This window comes from Prosopis cineraria, unplaced genomic scaffold, assembly GCF_029017545.1.
Source record: "Prosopis cineraria cultivar Desert tree isolate PC_DT_omini unplaced genomic scaffold, ASM2901754v1 PC4, whole genome shotgun sequence".
Taxonomy (NCBI): Eukaryota; Viridiplantae; Streptophyta; class Magnoliopsida; order Fabales; family Fabaceae; genus Prosopis; species Prosopis cineraria.
The window spans coordinates 33,365,838-33,387,293 of record NW_026555335.1 but is presented as its reverse complement, the minus strand read 5'-3'; the positions used below and the strand labels follow the sequence as shown (position 1 = coordinate 33,387,293).

The 21,456-nt window shown below is 32.4% G+C and overlaps 1 protein-coding gene across 2 annotated transcripts; it reads left to right on the top strand.

Moving 5' to 3' along the window:
- Positions 1-9,579: 9,579 nt before the first annotated feature.
- On the top strand, positions 9,580-12,720 carry LOC129308293 (stemmadenine O-acetyltransferase-like). Of its 2 annotated transcripts, none has more exons than XM_054949369.1 (2): positions 9,580-10,188; positions 11,699-12,720. In XM_054949369.1, exons 1-2 carry the CDS (start codon positions 9,614-9,616, stop codon positions 12,453-12,455), a joined length of 1,332 nt encoding a protein of 443 aa, XP_054805344.1. In that variant the 5' UTR covers positions 9,580-9,613; the 3' UTR covers positions 12,456-12,720. The 2 variants fall into 2 exon arrangements, with proteins under 2 accessions (XP_054805344.1, XP_054805343.1); XM_054949368.1 differs by having other exon boundaries at positions 11,690-12,720.
- Positions 12,721-21,456: the final 8,736 nt, after the last annotated feature.

The window sequence follows — 21,456 nt, the reverse complement described above, 5'->3', positions numbered from 1 at the left end:
TGCATTATCTCCATGATTTGGTTGTTGCAAGTTATGGGGATTTATTTAAGTATTTTATTTTATTTACTTCATGATGTAAGCTGCTTATTTAAGGCTACGTTTAGTGAATAAACAGCACCAAATCATTCTCCAACTTTCCTCTCTATTTTCTTCTTCTAATATTTATCACAAACGAAAGTTAAGGAACATATACATTAACTAATTTCTCTAACCTCATTCATTAATCTTAAGCATGTACATGATCTAAAATTTTAAAATTATAATAAAATAACTAACTAAATATAATAAAAATAATTAACAAAAAACAAATGAAAAAATTACTAACCTTAAGAGAAAAGTTTTCTGGACAAATATCACTCGTAGAATACTTCAGCAACATGCAAATGAGTAAAACGCATCAGCAGTGTTTGCAAGGCATTGCCAATGTTGACCTTCCTGAAATGTTGTCATTGGTAGCGTTTCTCAAGAAATGACGACAAAACCTTTCTTTTTTGGAAATACCGTAAAAAAAAAAACATGGCCAATGCATTGCTTTTATATAGTGGTAAAGTAAGAAATTGGCCAAAAATAATATAGAGATCAGTTACTTCCTAGGTTAATTTAGCATGATACTATAGAGGGTTTATTTTCTAGAGAAATTTTCTCATTTTTCCAGATCATTGATCCAAATATGCTAGAGTAGCAAGACGAGTCTTATTAGGATATAGTTACATCTAATTCTCCCAAGAAATTAAAGTATAGGTGTGCTGGCAGCCTTATAGTTGCGCCTTTAGATAATGGAGGCAAGAGAGAAAAATTGTCTTCTCTAAGAAGATCTAGAATTGGTAGTAATATTTATACTCCCCTATAGTTTAGAACTCTTTCAATGTATGATGAAGTACAAAGTTAAGGATTAGTGATCACAACGATGAGTATGGGACTCAACGAAAGTTAAAGAAGTTAAACAGAAAGCTAGATTCTACACGAGTGACCAGTTGATGACTAAAAAGTAATAAGTAATCATAGATTGGAGCTAAATCATGTAACAAGTGCATGAAGGCAAGCTAAATATATGTAAGTGAAGCTATGATAAAAGAATGAAAAAGCCAAATAGAATACCCTAAGTACAGCCTAACAAGATAAATTAGCAAGGAAGAACCAAAGATAAAACTAAAATTATAGTGTGGCATGTGTAAGGTCACCCTTAGCAATCCAACTCTTAACCATAATCTCCTAGATAATCCATGGGACTAACCAATTAGGTTACCTATTCATGGTTAAGCATTTAAAAAATTCAATTGGTAACATTTACACAATTGAGATCCCAATTTTTTTAATTAAAATGAAATCAAGATAAAAGGAGCTTTATTGAATCTATTTAGACATTTAAGAGAGTTACAGAAGAATGGAATACCATCTACATTATCAAAATATTGAAAACAATTGAACAACACGCTCAAAAATGAGAGACGCGCCATTTTCAAATTGTGAGAAGTAACCTGATTAAAGATAACTACACTCACTCTTAAAGTACGGCTTCCCCTATTATCAAATCCCTAAGGTGTCTTAAATGCTAGGCTAATCTCCTCAACAGATTGGTAAAGTTAGCTAGGTTTGAGTCCCTCAACAAACAATAAAATAATGCCTCAATAAATAGTGGGATATGACTTGTCCCTCGATTCCAAATATTGGCAACTATTATCATGTAGATTTTATCTACTCTTATCCCTAAATGAACTCCCACCAAAATAATCATGCAATGAAATATGCTCACTCATTTCACATATACAAATACAAGCTTATTTGCTTCACACAACAAGCTATCACATGTCAACATCCCAATTCTTTCAATTATCACACTTCACTTCTATTTTCAATATCATTTCACATTAGCATATTCTCCACTTCACTCACATATTACATTTGAATAATATAATGACACAATCATCTTTTCAAATTATCACTTCTTATTTCAACACATAATTGTGACATACAAATATCTCAAATTCAAGCTTTACATTTATAGCCAAATTAGGTTAATCAAAACTTCACATGATTGGCATATATTTACAATCATGAAATTCAATTGTTCATGTAAACTATTTCATTTAAAAAAACATAAATCAATTAATAAATAACTACGCAAAAGAGATTTGCCCTAATTACCTCAAACTTTTAAGTGGTTAAAGGTTTACCCTTCTAATAAATTACTTTCAAATCTTGCTCTCGACCCAAATTAGTGCACAAATGATTAATCTACAATTAATCAAGTCTATAATTATCAACATCACCATTTACATACTTTTAACTTCCTATTCCAATATTTTAAATATCCTAAAACTCTTATCTCTAACATTTAGGCTTAACCATTAGGTCCATTAGTTGCCTTTAACTTCTAAACTTCATTAAACTTCCTAAACAATATTAATGGCTTTCCAACCAACTCCAACAAGCATATTTAATGGTATTTTCGGACATAAAAGCTCAACCACCACTATTAATGTATAAAACCTTCAATCATTGAACTAAATAACTCTTATTAACTCTATTTGAATTAACGAGTTGAAACACATAGCCTCTATGAACCTAAAATCACTTCCCTAACATAAACCTAACTCTAAAACTCTCAAATGAGGAAGGGAAAGGAAGAAAAGAGATGGGAGAAATTACCTTTAGTGTTTCCTAGCTCCAAATTGCTTCAAAAGCTCGAAGACTTCAAGCCCTACCACAGCTAACTTGAGCTCTCTTCATTCCACTAACTCTTTGTTTTGTTTTTTCATAATAGATCACACTCTAATTTAACCAAAATGTGAGCCATGGGCCACAGCATGTATTACAGAGAAGGCCTTTTATGTTTTCTGGCCAAAGGTGCACTGTGGCATGTGTTATGGAGCCATTTTTCCTTGTTTTTTCTTCATTTTTGAGGTATCCGATCCAGACTTGAATATAGGGCTGAAACTATAATCCAAAATATTTTTTAGCCCTCTTTAATCACATACCACAATAATTTTAAACTACTCTCAACATAGCCATTAAATCTGTATTTGCCATGATTAGTCTCTTGGAAACCTTAATTTTACATTTAATAAATCCCAAAAATCTAGAGCTTCCCTCAAACCACAAATCATTATTCCAATACCTTGCAAATATTTTTTCTAAATCCAAATAAACTCCTAATCATCACAAAGAATCCCAATTTTCTGTAAACCTTATTTCTTTAAAAATTTCAATTCACTACCACAAATAAATTTCTCCATCCCAATGACATTTGTATAATTTAATAACCTCATTTCACTCATTAGAGCTATTAAACAATAGTAATTTTCTCAAGTCATTCTTAATCTTAAAATTCCAACATTTACAGCACATACAAAAATCATTAATATTCACATTCAATGATAAACCACAAAACCAATCCATTTAATCATCATCATAACTTCCATTAATCCAAAATAAATCATTAAATTTGAAATATATTACTACAAACAATATACTCTCTCAGTTCAAAAATGTAATGTAAGGCATTTTTAACCAAATTTTACCCCTAATAAAGTAGTTATTTATCTCCAAACTAACACCATCTTTTTATATTTATAACTATTTAATTGGATATTTCACCTTAAAATAATATAAAGTAATATATTTTTTATGAGAATTTTTGGAAAAAAAATATAATTATTATACCTTGAAATACTAAAAATGTCTTATATTTTTTAACATTTGACCATTCAAAAGATGCCTTAAATTTTTAAACGGAGGAAGTAAATCACAAATTTTCAACTAAAACCTAACTTTAGTTCCCCAAATCAACTAATTGGGCAAAATTTATACCATACAAACTCTTATTCCAACGTCATTAGCTTCATTAAAAACTAAATAATTAATTGAAATACACAAAAGCTCAAAATCTATCAAACCCTAGGTTTTCCAGAATTAAAAAAATTAAAAATTAAAGAGGATAAATAATTTTAAAAATTAGAACACTTACAAATATCTTGAAAAACTTCAACTCACACCCTAAAAATCTTATTATAAAGCTTGATTTCCAACTCTCTCCCTCTCTCTCTTGGATAGATGCCTATACTATTCGAAGAGAGGATCTGGTTTCCCTATTCATCATAGGGATGAGCACCATGATGAGATTTGGACCATTTAGATTTTAATTTGAATGGTTTAGATTTAAAAAATTATTATATTTTTATTTTATATTTATTAAAATAAAAATTTATAAAAATTATAAAATAATTTTAATAATTTTTTATTTTAAACTAATCTAAATTTAATTTAGATAATCTAATTTAATATTAAAATTTTATAATTGTTATATATTGACTATTCAGATGTACTCTGCATAATCCAACTTTAATTTAGTGTTAATCTAGATTATGCAAAAGTACAATTGAATAATCAATATACATGAATTATAAAAATTTTAATATTAAATTAGATCCTCTAAATTAAATTTAGATTATATTAAAAATACAAGTATATTAAAATTATTATATAATTTTTATAAATTTTTATTTTAATAAAAATATATATAATATTTTAAATTTAAACCATCCAGATTAAAATCTGGATGATCCATATTTCATTAAAGAGACGAGCAAAGAAACCAGTTCCCTGAAAGAGAAGAGAAGGCGAGAGGAAAATGCAAGGGCAGAGATGGATGAAGCGAGGTGTGTATTTAATAATAGTGTAGGCTCCACATTTTTTTTTGTTTTTTTTCCTTTTTTTTCCTTTTCTTTTTACCATAACCTTTAATAATCTTTCTAGAAAATTTAATCATACATATTATAATTAATTTTTTTATAAGACTCTTTTAACATCTTAAAAATTAAACTCTACTAATGTATTTTGCTCAAACAAAAATTATATAATGTATTTTGCTCAAACACAGTTTCTTTAATATTTATATGAATATGATTTCTTAAATGGGAAATAATTTACATATTTTTATTTAATCTCATTTAAAATAAGTTCTTTCTACTCAAATAATTATATGATAAATTCCAATTACCATGAATTAATTGCATTAAATTCAATTCACTGCTTATAAATATTTACTACTTTTAATTTTTGTATTTCATCATAAAATAATAATTTGATGCTTTGAAAGTACAATTAGAATCAATTTATCTTGATCAAGATTGTTCTCAATTTCATATTTTATTTTATTAAATCACATTCTTATGTGTCTCTATGCCTCATACAACATAACTTATTTGCCTTAATCCTCAATTTACTTAATAAATCATATATGAATATTTCTTAAATTTTATAAATAAAAATTGGGATATTACATAGCATAAGCGAGAAAGATACATTATATATTATGAAAAAGTTAAGATACCAGTTAGACATAAATGCATCCCAAAAGGCCAAAAGTTAGCTAAAGTTAAGACAGAGTACCCTATATTAACGATAACAATTTGTTTGCGCTTTTAACAAGTGCATGGGTTGTAATAAGACCTAGGATTATGTATTTGTCCTTTCATTTTATAACATTAAAATTACATTCTCTCATACAATTCTAATGAAAATAAATGCTAGGGTTCTAAATGTGCTTTAATTAGCTCTTTCTAGTCAAGAACATATGTTTAATTTCATTAATTACTCATTCTCTTGTTATAATTAATAAAGCCCAATTTTTAAGCTCCAACCCTAATGCGGTTATGAAGAGTTAGCAGGTATATTTTTATTTTATCAGCAAAACCATCCATTCAAAATAGAAGTGGTATTATTTTTTTAAACTAACAAATGTCACTTGCAAATTTTTGTTTTGATGGTCGCAAATTATGAAATGTGAGTAGCAAACATTTAAACCAATTCGTTAATGGACCTTTGGACCTCAATGTTTCTGATTCCCAAATTGTTTGGTCTTTGTTTAAGTTTATTTCAACATTTCGGTCCTTTAATATCATTTCCCCACTAAAATATGCAGGCTCCTAAGTAACTAAACAACCTCAGCTCCTATAATTAATGAAAAAAATGCATTGATACTAATTTTAAAATTTTAAAAACTTCCAACTATTTTTAACTAAATTACTCTGCAAGTTCTATTTATAGGATAAAGAGAGTATTTGTTTTAGTTCTATATTTATATGGCATCTCAATGCTTATTGCAGGTGTCCATCATTACTCTTTTGCCCCTCTTAAAAGTTAAGAAAGTTATTAAATGCTAGAATATTAAAATCAATATATTTAATATAAGGAAAAGTTGAAAACATATTGAATTTTTAGACAAAAATTAATGAAGCTTAATGTTTTCTTTCATTCCAATAAAACAAGTTAGAAATGACTTATAAATAGAATTAATACTATGTTTGGATGCATGAGGATTTGAATTTAGATTTGGATTTGAACCAAATCCATTGTTTGGGTAATTAAAAGAGTATGGATCAAATCCAAGTTTCACCTCAATCTCTTTGTAATTTAAATTTTTTTAAATTCCTATTATTTCAAATCGTACATCAATATTTTTGTAATTTGACTGGCTTATCAGCAGCACCAAACAGGACCAAATTGCCAACATAGACTAGGATCAGACTGCTACCATCGTCCACCAGGACTGGGCCATAGTCGCCAACTGGGACCAGATGGTTGATACCAACCTAGATTAGACGGCCGACTTCCATCGAGATTGAACCGACTGTGCCAACCTAGATGAGATCATCAGCAATGACTGGGGCCTAAGCACCGGTGCTAACCTGAACCAGAGTGCAAGCAATAACCCAAACCAGACTGCCAACTTCTATAGGCACCGGATCACCGGTATCAACTAGGACCAGACAACTGACTTCCATCAGGACCAAAACTACTGGCACACCAACCAAGACTGGAGTGCAAGTGATGGTAAGACCGGACAACCGACTTCCACCAGCACTAGATAGCTAATGATGACTAGGATTGGACGGTTAACTTCCATCGACATTAGACTAGGACTAAAGTATAGGTGACGACTGAGACAGGACATTTGACTATAATCAAGACCGAATGATGCTGGTGAATGTTTTCCATTTGATCCTAATAGATACTAGTAGTTCTTGGTAAAAGTCGACCATCCAGACTATCAACTTTGACAAGGACCAAACTATTGACGTTGTCTAAGTTGCTTTAAAATTCAAACATAAAATTTAAAATTTAGCATTTTACTTAATATCCAAACATTTTACTTAATATCCAAACAAAGAAATTTAACATTATAATTTGAATTTTTAGACAAAATTAATGAAGTTTAATGTTTTCTTTCATTCCAATAAAACATGTTAGAAATAACTTATAAATAAAATTAATGCTATGTTTGGATGCTTGGGGATTTGAATTTGGATTTGAACCAAATTCATTGTTTAGTTAATTAAAAAAGTATGGATCAAATCCAAGTTACACCTCAATCTCTTTGTAATTTGAATCCTTTCTAAACCCTTATTATTTCAATCATAATCAATATATTTGTAATTTGACTAGCCCATCAATGGCACTAAACAATACCAAATTGCCAATGTAGACCAAGATTAGATTGTTACCACCGTCCACCGAGACTAGGCCATTGTTGTCAATTGGGACCAGATGGTTGACACCAACCTGGCTTAAATGGCTGACTTCCATAGGGATTGAACTGACGGTACCAACGTAGATGAGATCATCAACAATGACTAGGGCCTAAGCATCAATGTCAATCAGAACCAAAATGCAAGCAATGACCTGGACCAAACTATTGACTTCCATAGGCATTAAATCACTACCATCACCAGGACCAGACGACTGACTTTCATTGACATTAGACGACTGACTTCTATCAAGACCAGAACTGCCAGCATCGACCAAGATTGGAGTGCAGGTGATAGCTAGGATTGGACAACTAACTTCCACCAGTACTAGACTGCCGATAATGACTAGGACTGGATGATCAACTTCCACCAGCATTAGACTAGGACTGGAGTACAAGCAACGACCGAGACAGGATGGCTAACTTTTATCGAGATCGGACGGTGTCGGTGAATGTTTTTCATTTGATCCCAATAGACATCAATAGTTTGGTCTCGATGAAAGTCAGCCATCCAGACCATTGACTTTGACAAGGACTAGATTGCCAATGTTGTTGGAGTTGCTTTGAAATTCAAACATAGAATCTAAAATTTAGAAATTTATTTAATATCCAAACAAATAATTTTAATATTATAATTTGAATTTTTGTATATCATCCAAATAAAAAATTTAAAATCTATAAGTTTCAAATGTGAGATTTCAAATATGAGATTTTAAATCTAAATTTTCAACTCAAATTCACCTATCCAAGTGCAACCTAAGGGAATATTGATCTACATAAAGTAATCAATAGATCCTTACTACGTTCCCTTCCATATGGGTATATATGGGTATATTACTATAATTAACTATAGTTCGATCTTAAGCCGGTAAGCGCGCGGAAGGAAATAGTTTGTCAATCTATACATATGGGTATATTATTTTCTTGCACGCAACCACAAACTGCACTCTTCACGTGCGGCTATAACATGTTTGATAATGTAAACAGCACTGAGAGTGTATTAACTATTAACAATTGATCTAGATGACACACAATAAGAGGAAAGGTTGTCCCAGGAAAAAAAAAAAAAAAAACAGACAAGCAAAATTTTAGGGACAGGTTTACTATATATCCATGATTTTCTCAAACCCATCCATCTAATTTCAATGATAAAAAACAACACAGTAATGAGATAAGAACTAAGAAAATGAGGCTACAAGCCTACAAGTTGAAGCAATCTGCGAAGAAATGGTCTGCGCTCACACGCACACGCACATGTAACTATGGAGTTTAGAAAATGTTTGATATTGTAAATAACACCTAGTGTGTATTATTTATTAACTCGTGTTATTGATGACACATACATATATCGTTTAGGAGAAATTAATATGTTAAAATTAGATGGAAACGTGAATAAGAAGAGAACGCGCTGGCCAAGAAGGAAAAAAAAAAGAAAAGGACAAATTGTAGTGACAGATAATTTTTTTTTTTTTGGCCAACTTAGTGACAGATATTGTTTGCTACAAATCCATGATTTTTTTAATCTCTCTTGATGACGGCATCCTCACCCACCAGGTTCACTGAAATTAAAAATACGTATAAATTATATTGGTGTTGTTTGGTCAATAGTCAGAAGCAACAAAGTAAAGAGATAAGCATTAAGAATTAAAAATGAGGCTAGAAATTGATGTATCTCTCATGAAATGGTGAAGCTATCGTCTCCAACACCTCAACGTCATATGGATGTCACGTATGTTATATATATAAATATATATAGGATAAGAAAAAAAAAAATCTTTTGCTTAGAAATTATAGACCAAATTTTTAAAATTGAGAGTATAGCTGGTTCACATTGATATACAAGGAGCTTATTATTAAAAATTTATAAGGAGTTTATTACTGATATATAACAATATATTATTGACAAATATAATAAACTAGTCATAATACAAAATATAATAAATGTCGGACTGTTTACTTGGTTTAATTTTATATGTGTGTTATATCAGCAAAACCCCTCTATATATATATATATATAGCCTCTTATAAAAAGACAACATAAACAGAGACAATCACACAAGTTAAACACGCTCATCTACATGCAACATGATGATGAAGTTCGAAATGGAAGTAATCTCCAAAGAAATCATCAAACCTTTGTCTCCAACACCTCAACATTTTCGACGTTACCAACTTTCTTTTCTTGACCAAGTCTCTCCATTAGTCTACAATCCTCTCGTTCTCTTCTATGCTCATAATATTTGTACGAACCCTAAAAAGGGTTTTTCTGACATCACCACTATTTCCGGCATCCTCAAAAGATCATTGTCCTATGTCTTAACTCATTACTACCCTCTCGCTGGGCGACTCATAGACAATACCTTCGTAGACTGCAACGATGAGGGAGTGCCATACTCAGAAACCAGAGTGAAGGGCCAGCTTTTGGATTTTATTCAAAACCCTAATCCTTCTGAACTTAACTATTTGATTCCATTTCAACTTGACAAGGTCACTGAGATAACCTTTGGCGTCCAGGTTAATGTTTTTGAGTGTGGTGGAATTGCGATTGGTGCTTGTCTTTCTCATCAGATCTCAGATGCTCTGTCGTTTTTCACGTTTCTCAATTGTTGGGCGTCTGTTGCTAGTGGTAGTGGACAAGCTGAGTTCACAAGCGATCCAAGGTTTGTGTTACTCACCAACAGTCAAAATACTTCCAATTTTTTTTAATGGCAATAGTGCTTCTTCTTTTATATCTAGTCCTCTAATTTTACATAAGATTTTATTTTGGTCCCTTAATTTTATAAAGTATACTTTCAGTCTTTTTTAATCCTAATACCATTACTTTTATCACATTTTTTTTTACATTGAATATAAATATGGACAAAATATTATCAAATGTTAACATATTAAGTTTAATTTTTTTAAATAACAATGATTGGCATACAAAAAAATCATTTGAAAATAACTGTATTAAAGTTAGAGTATTGAAAATATACTTTATAAAATTAAAGGACCAAAATAAAAATTTACATAATGGTAGGGACCAAAAGATTCTTTAGCCTTCTTTTTTAATAGACTGCGTTGGCCTTAAACAAATTTTCTATCAATAAAAAAATTTCCTTTCTATTTTTTATTTTTATAAATCTTTTATTAGAATTTAGAGAGGAGAAACTATTTCAATTTTTTTCACTTAGCTTTTATCTGGACGCAATAATCCACCATGATCGAACATATGCAAAGAGTTACAAAGAGATGAAGAAAAGACTGGGTCTAATACACAATAAACTTCTTTTAGGATTTTAATATTTTATCGTTAGAAAATTACTTGCATAGTATATCTAGAGAGATAAAAGTGAAATAAGAATGGGTTTAAAGAAAAAAATATTCTTTTACAAACAAAATTTTTGTATCATAAATGTATATTTATATCACAAATTCATTATTTCAATCTTTTGTGTTACTTTTTTATACAAACTTTTGTATTAATAACTGGCAATAGTTTTCTTTTTAAATCATCGTCCAAGGTTTGTGTTAGTTACCAACCAAGGAGGGTTATGTGTGTTGTATGCATTAGATTTAACTTTTAAAAATATTTAAATTTATAATAAATAATTATATAGCAGATGGGTTGGCCTGTCTTACCCATTATTTTTTTTTAATATTGCTTGAGTTGAGTTTGGATTTCCAAAACTGTTTTCCCTCAATCCATACGGATTAGCCCATAGGGCAAAGGATTCAAATTTTCTCTTACTTTGACCTGTACTTATACTAAAGGTTGAAATCTCTTACAAATTTTAGGTTTGAAATAATTTTTTTTAGCATGTCTAGTCAATTTTTTTTTACCATTAATCATGCATAATAGAATTTCTTATGAAATACAGAAATAACATAATCTGATCGTACATATATAATCAACTTCTTTGAAGATTTGAACCTTTTTCTGTTGCAAAAGGAATAACATATATATAGTATATCTAGAGAGACAGATAAAACAAAAATGAAGTTAAAAGGATAAAAATATTCTCGTACAGATATGTTTCATAAACCCTTCCTAAATGTAAGATTATAATACATATGAACGTTTTGTATATCGTATGATCGTAATACATATGAACGTTAAAAAAAAAAAATCCAATTTGATATCTCCTCTATTTATTTATTTTTTTAAACAACTGGTATTAGTTTTCTCAGTGATAGGTTTGTGTCGGCTAATCTCTTCCCACCGAGAAACACATCAGGGTTTGATACTCGGTCTGGGATCACAAACGACAACATCATCTCCAAAAGGTTTGTGTTTAATGCTTCAGTTATTGAAGCTCTCAGGACAAAATATTCTCAAAACGACGAGAAGCTCCCTTCAAGAGTAGAAGCCTTATCAGCCTTCATATGGAGTCGTTATGTGTTGGGGACACAAGACCCACAGGGCCAACAAAAAACCTATGCGGTGGTCCACGCCGTCAACCTCCGTCCAAGGATGGAACCACCGTTGCCTCCGGATTCATTTGGAAATTATTACCGTTTTACGATGACGCTCATTCCAACGTTAGAGGATGAAGAAGAGGAACGTAACTATGGAGTTTTGTTTGTAAAACAGGTAAGGGAGCAAATGAAGAAGATTGACAAGGACTATGTGAGAAGAATCCAAGAAGGAGCAAATGAACACTTGGATTTCCTTAAGGATAGTTCTTACAGAGTGCTTGTGAAAAGAGAGATGATTTCATTTAACTTCACAAGTTTGTGTAGGTTTCCTCTGTACGATGCTGATTTTGGCTGGGGAAAACCTACGTGGGTAAGTTCCACTGCGTTGACTTTTAAGAATCTGGTTGTGTTTATTGACAACAAGAATGGTGGTGGTATTGAGGCCTATATTAGTCTGACAGTGGAAGACATGGCCAAGTTCGAGGCTGACAAGGAATTGCTCGCATGTGTTAATAAATCAGATGGTTGATCAATGCATGTCCGTGATGTCCTATACTAAGATAAATACCGAAATTGATCATTAGAACCTTACATTCAAAGTGTGTGGGACAAAAATAATATTAGATTATAATGTGTCAAATCTTTGAAATCTCCTCATGTTGCAACCCTAAAAAATGGGACAAGTTCTCACTAGAAAAGAACTTTTTATGTTGTATATGTCATAACATGTCCATATTTGATATTGTACATGTCGATACTGTTTAAAATTATAAGAGTGCGTGTTTTTCCTTGTAGTCATGCATAATTAATTAGAAGCGTTAAAATCAAAGGCTGTTATTTCTCGTCTTAACTATACCAAATGTTTTAAATTATTAAGTCTCGACATATACAAATAGGAAAATGACAGTAATGAACGCATAACTTAATCATCTAAGAATAACTAAGTGTTGATATTTAAAAAATCTACCGTTTTTGAAGTTATAATACAGTACTTTTGTCATTATCAAAATAGTCAAATTGATGCCTAAATCCACTCATTTAGTAATCAATATCCTAATTACAACTATTAAATTTCATCAATATTTAAAAATTATCAAGATAAATTTCTTACAAAAATTTCAGAACATCCCTCTCACATACGTCATCCCCTTCAAAAATTTTAACAACCTTTGATTTGATTTGTGATTTGATATCATCTAATCTGAAAGATAAAATTTAATGCTTTATATATGAGCAATCATATAACAAAATCTCTAATAACTATTTCATTATTAAATCGAACGGTTGCAATCGTGTATGCCACACATGATACTCACCAAATCCTAGAAGACATGGCCAAGCTAAGTTCAAGGGTGATAAGGAATTGCTTGCTTGTGTGTTAATGAGACAGATAATATTTTGATACAAATGAGACAGATAATTGATCCACAAATGTCTGGGAAGAGGTTTCTCTGAAGGCCCATTATCTTATAGGTATAGAAAGAGAAAGAGATGGTTTTTGGTGGGTCTTACCTAATATGTGGTGGTCCATCGATCTATTCTCTTTTTCTTTCCACTTGAACTTCATGAAAACTTGGTGAGAAATTGATTAATCTGCATGCATGTTTGATCTATATTATAATTTTGAGGTTGTATGGACAAGTTTAGTGGCAGTATATGGGTTAACCCATGAGAATTTCTCATTTTGCACCCTTTAATGAAAAAAAAAATGAATTTATAATGGATATCCATATTTAAATAATTCTATTTATAAATCATTTTGAGCATGTTTCACAAAAACTTAAAAAAAATATTAAACTTCATTACCTTTATGTTAAAATTTAATAAGTTTCCACATCTACTCCTAATAAGGACAAAAAAATTATTATTTAAGAAATGCTAAAACTAAATATAAAAAATAGTAAAGTGTCTTATAAATAGAAATAAATATAATCTTCCCTCTCTATCCTATAAAAACAAAATAGTGAAGGTTCCTTCTAGTCATGTATATTTATCAAATACCACTACAAAAAAAAAAACACAACTTTCAGCAGCGACACTAAAAAATCACCGTTAATTCTCAACTTTGACTGACGACAATAAAAGTCACCGCTGAAAGTGTGACTTTTTACGGTGACATTTGAAGTCACCGCTAAAATAGTCACTTTCTGTGGCAACAAGATATAGTCGCCGCTAATTGTTAGACTTTCAGCGGCGACAAGTGCATGTTGCCGCAAAAAGTCACACTTTCAATGGCGACTTTTACTGTCGCTGCTAAAAGTTGAGAATCAACGGCAACTTTTTAGTGTCATCACTGATTATCAATATATTTTAAAATATGTTATAATTTTTTTAAAAAAAATTATGTTGTAAGTTTCAGCTAGGGCTAAGTAAACAACCTACAACCTGCACAACCCACTTATACACGTTGAAGATGGGCGGGTAAAAACCTGCCCATTTAACAAAAAAAATGGGTAAGCTGTAATTATGGGCTAGCCCGTTTATAAGACATACGGGTGAGACAGGCTACGCGTTAGCCATTGGGCTGCCTATCCCGTCCCGTTTTAATTAAAAAAATTTGCAAATTATATTTTATGAGCACACTGAGTTAGAGAAGAGTGAAGATGCAGGATGCTGCATTTTATGGTTTGTTGCCAAAATCAAAACCCTCAGTCCCTTGCAAATTATCTCACGTAGACCAGGCAGCTATAGTTCCACTCGGATCAGACTCGCAAACGTAGAGAGCAGAGTCACAGTTGCACACCTCCACAGCTCCAATCTCACATTCTCATAGTCGCAGAGGCAAATCTCGCTCAATTGCTCTTACACTTCAGTTATCAGGAGTTCAAGACCTTATCTTCACTGTCTCTACTGAAAACTCTTCACAATCTTGCTTAGTCACTCAGTCGCAATCTTAGTCTCACTGCCTTGCTGGCTTGCTCTCTCCCTGATCTCAGTCTTACTCCTGTTTTTCATACGCTGTTAGTCTTCACAATTGGGAGACGCAAGCTCAGCACTCACTATCACAGGCTCAAAGTTTCCAGCACACGGCTACTCGAGGCTTAGCTCAACTCAGCTACTCAATGCTCATTCAAACTCGATCTCGTCTCTTCTTTATCGTGCTTGATACTTGTACGTGTCTTCCTGCCAAGCTAAGACTAGGTAAGTTATTAACATTGTAGTGATGATTCTTTGACTCTGCCTCTGCTCTTAGCTATGAATTAGTTTAACTGAATTGGATATGCCACCAATAGATTTCATTACCATAGTTTAGAGGTGACATACAGATCCTTCCTTTTCAATTTCCAGTCCTGCTTGTGTGTCCAACCTGTAGTTAATTAATATCTTGAACACCATATTCCCAAGCAGTGTTGATGTGCCTATAACCAGCTTGCAAAGAAGCATCAGATTCCATGAGAATCCCACAAAAGAATAGATGCATAAGTTAATTAACTTACTTTAGTTATATTGAATTGTTTCATAATCTAAAGATCTCCACATTGGTGGGAACATGTATAAATACATTGCTTGACTGAAATTATGCTTGAAATTATGTGATTTTGTTTGTATTATGAAATTATGTGGCTGCTTGATTGGAATAATTGTAGCTTCCTGATTTTTTAGAATTTAAAAGGATGAGCAATACTTAAACCCTAAAGTAAATGTCGAAGAAGGTGATATTGAAACTAAGGCTACTGCGACATCACACAGTCCCACTACTTGAGTAGAGAATGCCACAAATAATGAGGGACAAAAACAAGTACCGGCTAGGAAAAGGAAGAAGAAAAGATCTGAAGCTTAGAAGCATTTTACAAGGATGCCACTTGAGCAAACTAAAGGGAAGCACCATGCCAAATGCAACTATTATAGCATGGATTATGCGAGTCATCCTTCCAACCATGGGACTAAAGCACTTTGGTAGCATTTTGAAAAGTACCCAAAGAATCCAAACAAAGCCAACAAGACAACACAATCTTTATTCTCTGTTACTTGTAGCCAAACAATGTCTACACAATTGTTCAATCACTACTACAAAAATAACTTTTTACAGCGGTTAAATAGGTGGTGTTGTTATAGGGCTTTCTACATTGGTTATATGACCGCTGTAAAAAATACATATTCTACATCGGCTAACTATAACCGATGTTGAAAATAGTTCAACGATTCAAAAATTAAAAACTGAAACACTTTCTACACCAGTTAGAACCCCAACCGCTGTAGAAAGTCTACTTTCTACAGCGGTTGGCCCTCCGACCGCTATAGAAAGTTTATTATTTTACACCAGCTTTTTCATTAACCGATGTAGAATATTAATTTCTACACCGGTTATGGTAATAACCGCTAAAAAGTGTATTTTATTTTAAAATAAACATCCATATGTTTAAATTTACTCTAAAATAAACACAAAATATGTTTACCACAGCTAAAAATTACCACAGCTAAATCAGACAACTCAATTTATTTATAATTTTCAATATAAAATTAAATAAACAACTATCCAAAACTCAAAGTTATCTATGAACTATCTAAGAACTATATATTGAGCTATCCAAAACATTGTGTCAACAAATATTTTCAAAAGTTATCTATAACTAACAAACTTCTTAAATTGTACAAAACTTTTTACAAAACTCACAAATTCTCCCCAAAATAAGTTGCCTAACGTATGTGAATGTCTTCAATTTCAGCTTCAGGGAATGGATCTGAATTGTCAAACATCTAAAATATAATTTGTAAAAGAAACTTATTATGTACTCTCAAATAACATAATAAAATAAAACTCTTAAAAATATATTTACCTCTTTTGTAAATTCCGTCATACCCAATGTGATAATGTTGAGCATATGTCGCATGACATATAGGCCGCACAAATTCATCTTCATTGGTTATCTACAGCTCTGTATAAGAATAAATTATAAGAAATCAATAAAAAAAAAATCTTAGTAATTGAACATATTCATAAAGTATAGCATTACCTTTGGCTCGATCCATGTAGGATCCTTGAGCTCATGTCCGTGCTTTTGCAAGACCACATTTTGATATGTTTTCATTGCTCTATGTTCAAGATCACCAAGTTAGTAACTAAAATATTTAGTGTAAATTATATTAAATATTTTTGCACAAATATACTTACGAGTCTATCGTCTTCTTCATTTCCTTCCCAAGTTTGTAATGGAGGGAACATAAGAAAACAATAGTGTTGCTCTTCATTGAAAGAACAAACAACTGCTAATGGTCCCTGTAAAATATGACGAGTTAAAGTAAATCTACATCAAAAAAACTATTAATTACAAATTGATCCTTACGAGTGCACATATGGAGCCATAAAAACATCTTTCTTGACTTCACATATTCTTTGCTGGAGATACTAGGCCTTTAACTCTGAAGTATTCCCTTTCTCTGTCATGTGATGTGGGCAAAGGAATTCAAACTTATCACCTTTGCCCAATGTGATGCACAAACGATGAAGGTACCTACAGTAATGTATTTGTGTTAGATCACTAGACTTGATAATTAAGTTAATTTTATTAAAGAAACACAAACTTACATCATAAATAGTTCAATGTGTAGTGTGCTAAGCTGACTATCTGACAAAAGTCCAAGCAAATCTTCCCGTTCAATTGTCACTATCATATCTTTCCTACCTACAACCTCCAGATCCATTTCCAAATCTTTGAATTTGAATGATGGATCATACGCCATTAAGATCATTTGTTGGTGTGGAGTTAACGAGGGTTCTGGAAGTTTCGGGAGATTCGGTGAGAAAAGCTATTATACATAATAAAAAAAAAAGAAATAGTTAGTAAGAAAACATTTTAAGAAAGCTGCAACATAATAAAATTACATACCACAGGTTGAACCATATTCACAAGTCTCTTGGGCTACAGGATAAAATTGCCAACAGCTTCTACTACAGTCTTCACCTTATCAGTAGGGAATGGAACCAACACGTTTGGCACTTTTGGATCTTCAACCACCACTCTTACTTGATAATCTTGAATTTACTTATGGTGGATGGTTGACCCCAAGTTGTAAACGCTACTAAGATCAACCAAGCATCTATCAGGATCTTCTAGAAACATCTCACATGGTTCACCAATATTGTCACTAGAAGGACCTTCTGACACACGCTCAAGAACATTACTCCCTTTTGTGCTATGAAATCCAAGAGATGTATGAACTGGTTCAGTAGGCGTCTCCTGTCGTGAGTTCATCAGGCTCATCATCTCCTCCTTCATTTGCTCCTTCATTTGTAAAAGCCGAGCCTCGAATGAAGCTTCAAACTCTTCTTTAGTTTGCTGTCTCACAGTGGATATCACTGTTTCAAGTTCTTTTCTAGTCACTACACCTCCTGAGTTTGGGCGTAAAGGTACTCCAAAGTAGTCTCTTATACCCATACCATGTCCAACGCCCCTCACATGACCCGGACGCTCTGGTTTTCCTGTTGCAACCGTCAAGATATCATTTCTGCCTTCTGGAATGAAACTTCCTTGGGCTTGTTGCTCCTTAAGAGCATCCTGTAATATAAAAATAACAATCTTAATTAATATTATATATAATTGCATAGAAATTTAAAGGGACAAGAAATAATAATATTACTTACAATCCTCTTAACAATCTCGCACACCATCTCGTTTGTATAGCCTTTTTTGCCTCCTTTTTTGTATTGGTGTCCATATCTCCATTTCTCCTCTTGGGAGACGGGGGATGGTGGAGAAAGGAGTATGGAAGGATCAGACTTAGCTTTTTCTTCTCTCTTCTTCTGTTTCTCTACCATCAATATATTTTCAGCCCTAGCATAACCCCCACGAGACAGCGTGTAGGGGCATTGATTCTGTCGAGCAATTTCCTGCCCTCTAGCTCGTTTTTCCTATTAAAAAAATTATCTTTAAATTTTATAGTTGAATTAAAACTAAACAAAATTTAAATTAATTAGAAATCAACAAACCAAAGCTTTTTCAGAAGTTCGAATCCTGACAAATTCTTGCCAAGTATCTTCATCAAGGAACTGGTATGTGTCGAGAGAATTAAGAGGAGCCTGACCCTCTGGCACCTCAATATGGATATATTTCCTACCAATATCAGTCTTGAAATTTCTCCAACGTGTTCCACAGTAGGAAATCAACATGTGTCGGCAATCTTGATTAGAAAGAACATCGTACATGAGCTGTAATGAAAACACAAGATGATAATTGGTAATTTAAAAATAATATATAAATATATGCATAAATTAATTACGTACCTGAATACTTTCCCATATCTGGTCCTTCACACGTTCTGGCATATCAGACCAGTCCTCAAATACAATAAGGGGCTTGGTACGAGATAGGAGACCAAGAAAACTAACAAACTTGGCCTTGTGTTCCCCTATCGGATTCCATCTCTGATCAAATTGGATTGGTAACCTATGCCCAGCACTCCTACTTAATGTCAAATCTCTCAATCGTGTGCCACGTCTACCTCTCCTCACAGACTGGCTCTCACTAAGGGTACCCTGACTTGAGTCATCACCAAGTGGCTGGCCAATAGTGGGCTGGCTCTGAGTATCATCACCATGTCACTCTGATACTCCATGTTCCTATTAATTCATATAGATTAAATTAATTAGAAAAACAAACAAATATAAGATAGTTACAAAACATAATATAAATTTAATTAAACTTAAGAAACATACTTTAATTTAAAAACTAAATTCATATAGGGATATTCTCCCATATCCCTTCATGGTGATCATTTCTTGTAGCATGTTCATCATCTACTTCATCTACTACATTCAAAATTGGTAGCCCTGATGAGAAGGTAGGGGTTTCAAAAATATCGAAGCTTGATTCTTGATTATCATCACTATCAATCACCGTTTTTCCTTTCAGTGCTATTGACCAATTTTTATTTTCTGGATCTGTTACATAGAAAACTTGTTTAGCTTGGTCTGCCATGATAAATGGATTCCCATAAGTTAGTTTTTTAAGATCAACTATTGTAAATCCTAACTTATCATCAGAAATACTGTTGATGTCAACCCATTTGCATTTGAAAACAGGAACTCTAAATTTTGTATAATCAACCTCCCAAATCTCTTCAATAACCCCAAAATAAGTCCTTGTTGCTAGTTTAGGTTTCTTATCTTTTGAGCTAGAGAAGTGAACAGCTTCAGCCACTATCATAACCCTACTATTTTGCACTGTACTATTTTCATCCAAAGACTTTGTGTAGAAAGAATACCCATTAATATCATACGCACTCCAACATATAACATCAAAGTTAAGACCTCCTGCTAACCATTTAATTGTATCAGAAATGCTACTTTCATTCAAAACTTTCTGCTTGAACCAATCTACAAAAGTCTTATTATACTCTTTCAACAACCTTTATTCAGTCATTCTCATTTGATAATTTTTTGCCTTTAGAAGTTCGTTGTGAGAAGAAATGTATTCTTTAACTTTATCAATATTATTCCAGATATATAAATGTACTTCTTGTAATTCATCATGACTTATACTCTTTATTGATACTCCACGTGTGCCTTGACCTAATTGCCTCTTCTCACGATGAGATTTAGGAAGTCCAATTGATTCTGTACTTGATAAGTAATGAGATCAAAATTCCATGGCTTCTTCGGCAATATATTTTTCAACTATCGATGCTTTAGGTCGATATGGATTCTTGACATACCCTTTTAGTATTTTCATGTATCTCTCAACTGGATACATCCATCGTAAATAAACAGGGCCACACAATTTTACCTCCCTCACTAGATGCACTATTAGGTGAACTATAATGTCAAAAAAAGTAGAAAGAAAGTGCATCTCAAGTTGGCACAAAATTATACAAGCTTCTTGTTCTAACTCTTCTAGTTTACAAGGATCTATAACTTTACTGCATAAAGCATTGAAAAAGAAACAGAGTCTAGTTATTGTAAGTCTTAAATCTTCTTTCAATATACCTCGAATAGCCAAAGGTAATAGTTGTTACATCAAGACATGGCAATCATGAGACTTTAAGCCTACTAGTTTCAACTCTTTTACAGACACAAGCTTTCTAATATTTGAAGAATACCCTGAAGGAACTTTAATTCCATGTAAACACTCACAAAAATTTATTCTCAGACTTGCACAATGTATGAGAGGCTGGGGGACAATAAGTTTGCTTACCTTCTCGTCTCGAGTGTAAATCCTCTCGTATTCCCATTTCTTTCAAATCCAATCTTGCGTTCACACCGTCCTTGGTCTTTCCTGGTATGTTCAGAAGCATTCCAATAATACTATCACATACATTTTTCTCCACGTGCATAACATCAATACAGCTTCAAGATTGTGCCAATATGGAAGGTCAAAAAAGATAGACCTTTTTTTCCATATGTTTTTTGCACCAATGTTCTTTTTAGTCTTACCGAAGACAATATTGATATCTTTCACTCATTCAAACATTTAATCCCCAGTCAAAGCATCCGGAGCATGATTGTGCTCTTGGTGACCATGAAAAGATTTCTTAAATTTACGATAAGGGTGATCTCGTCTAAGAAACCTCCGATGGCCAAGGTAGATTGTCTT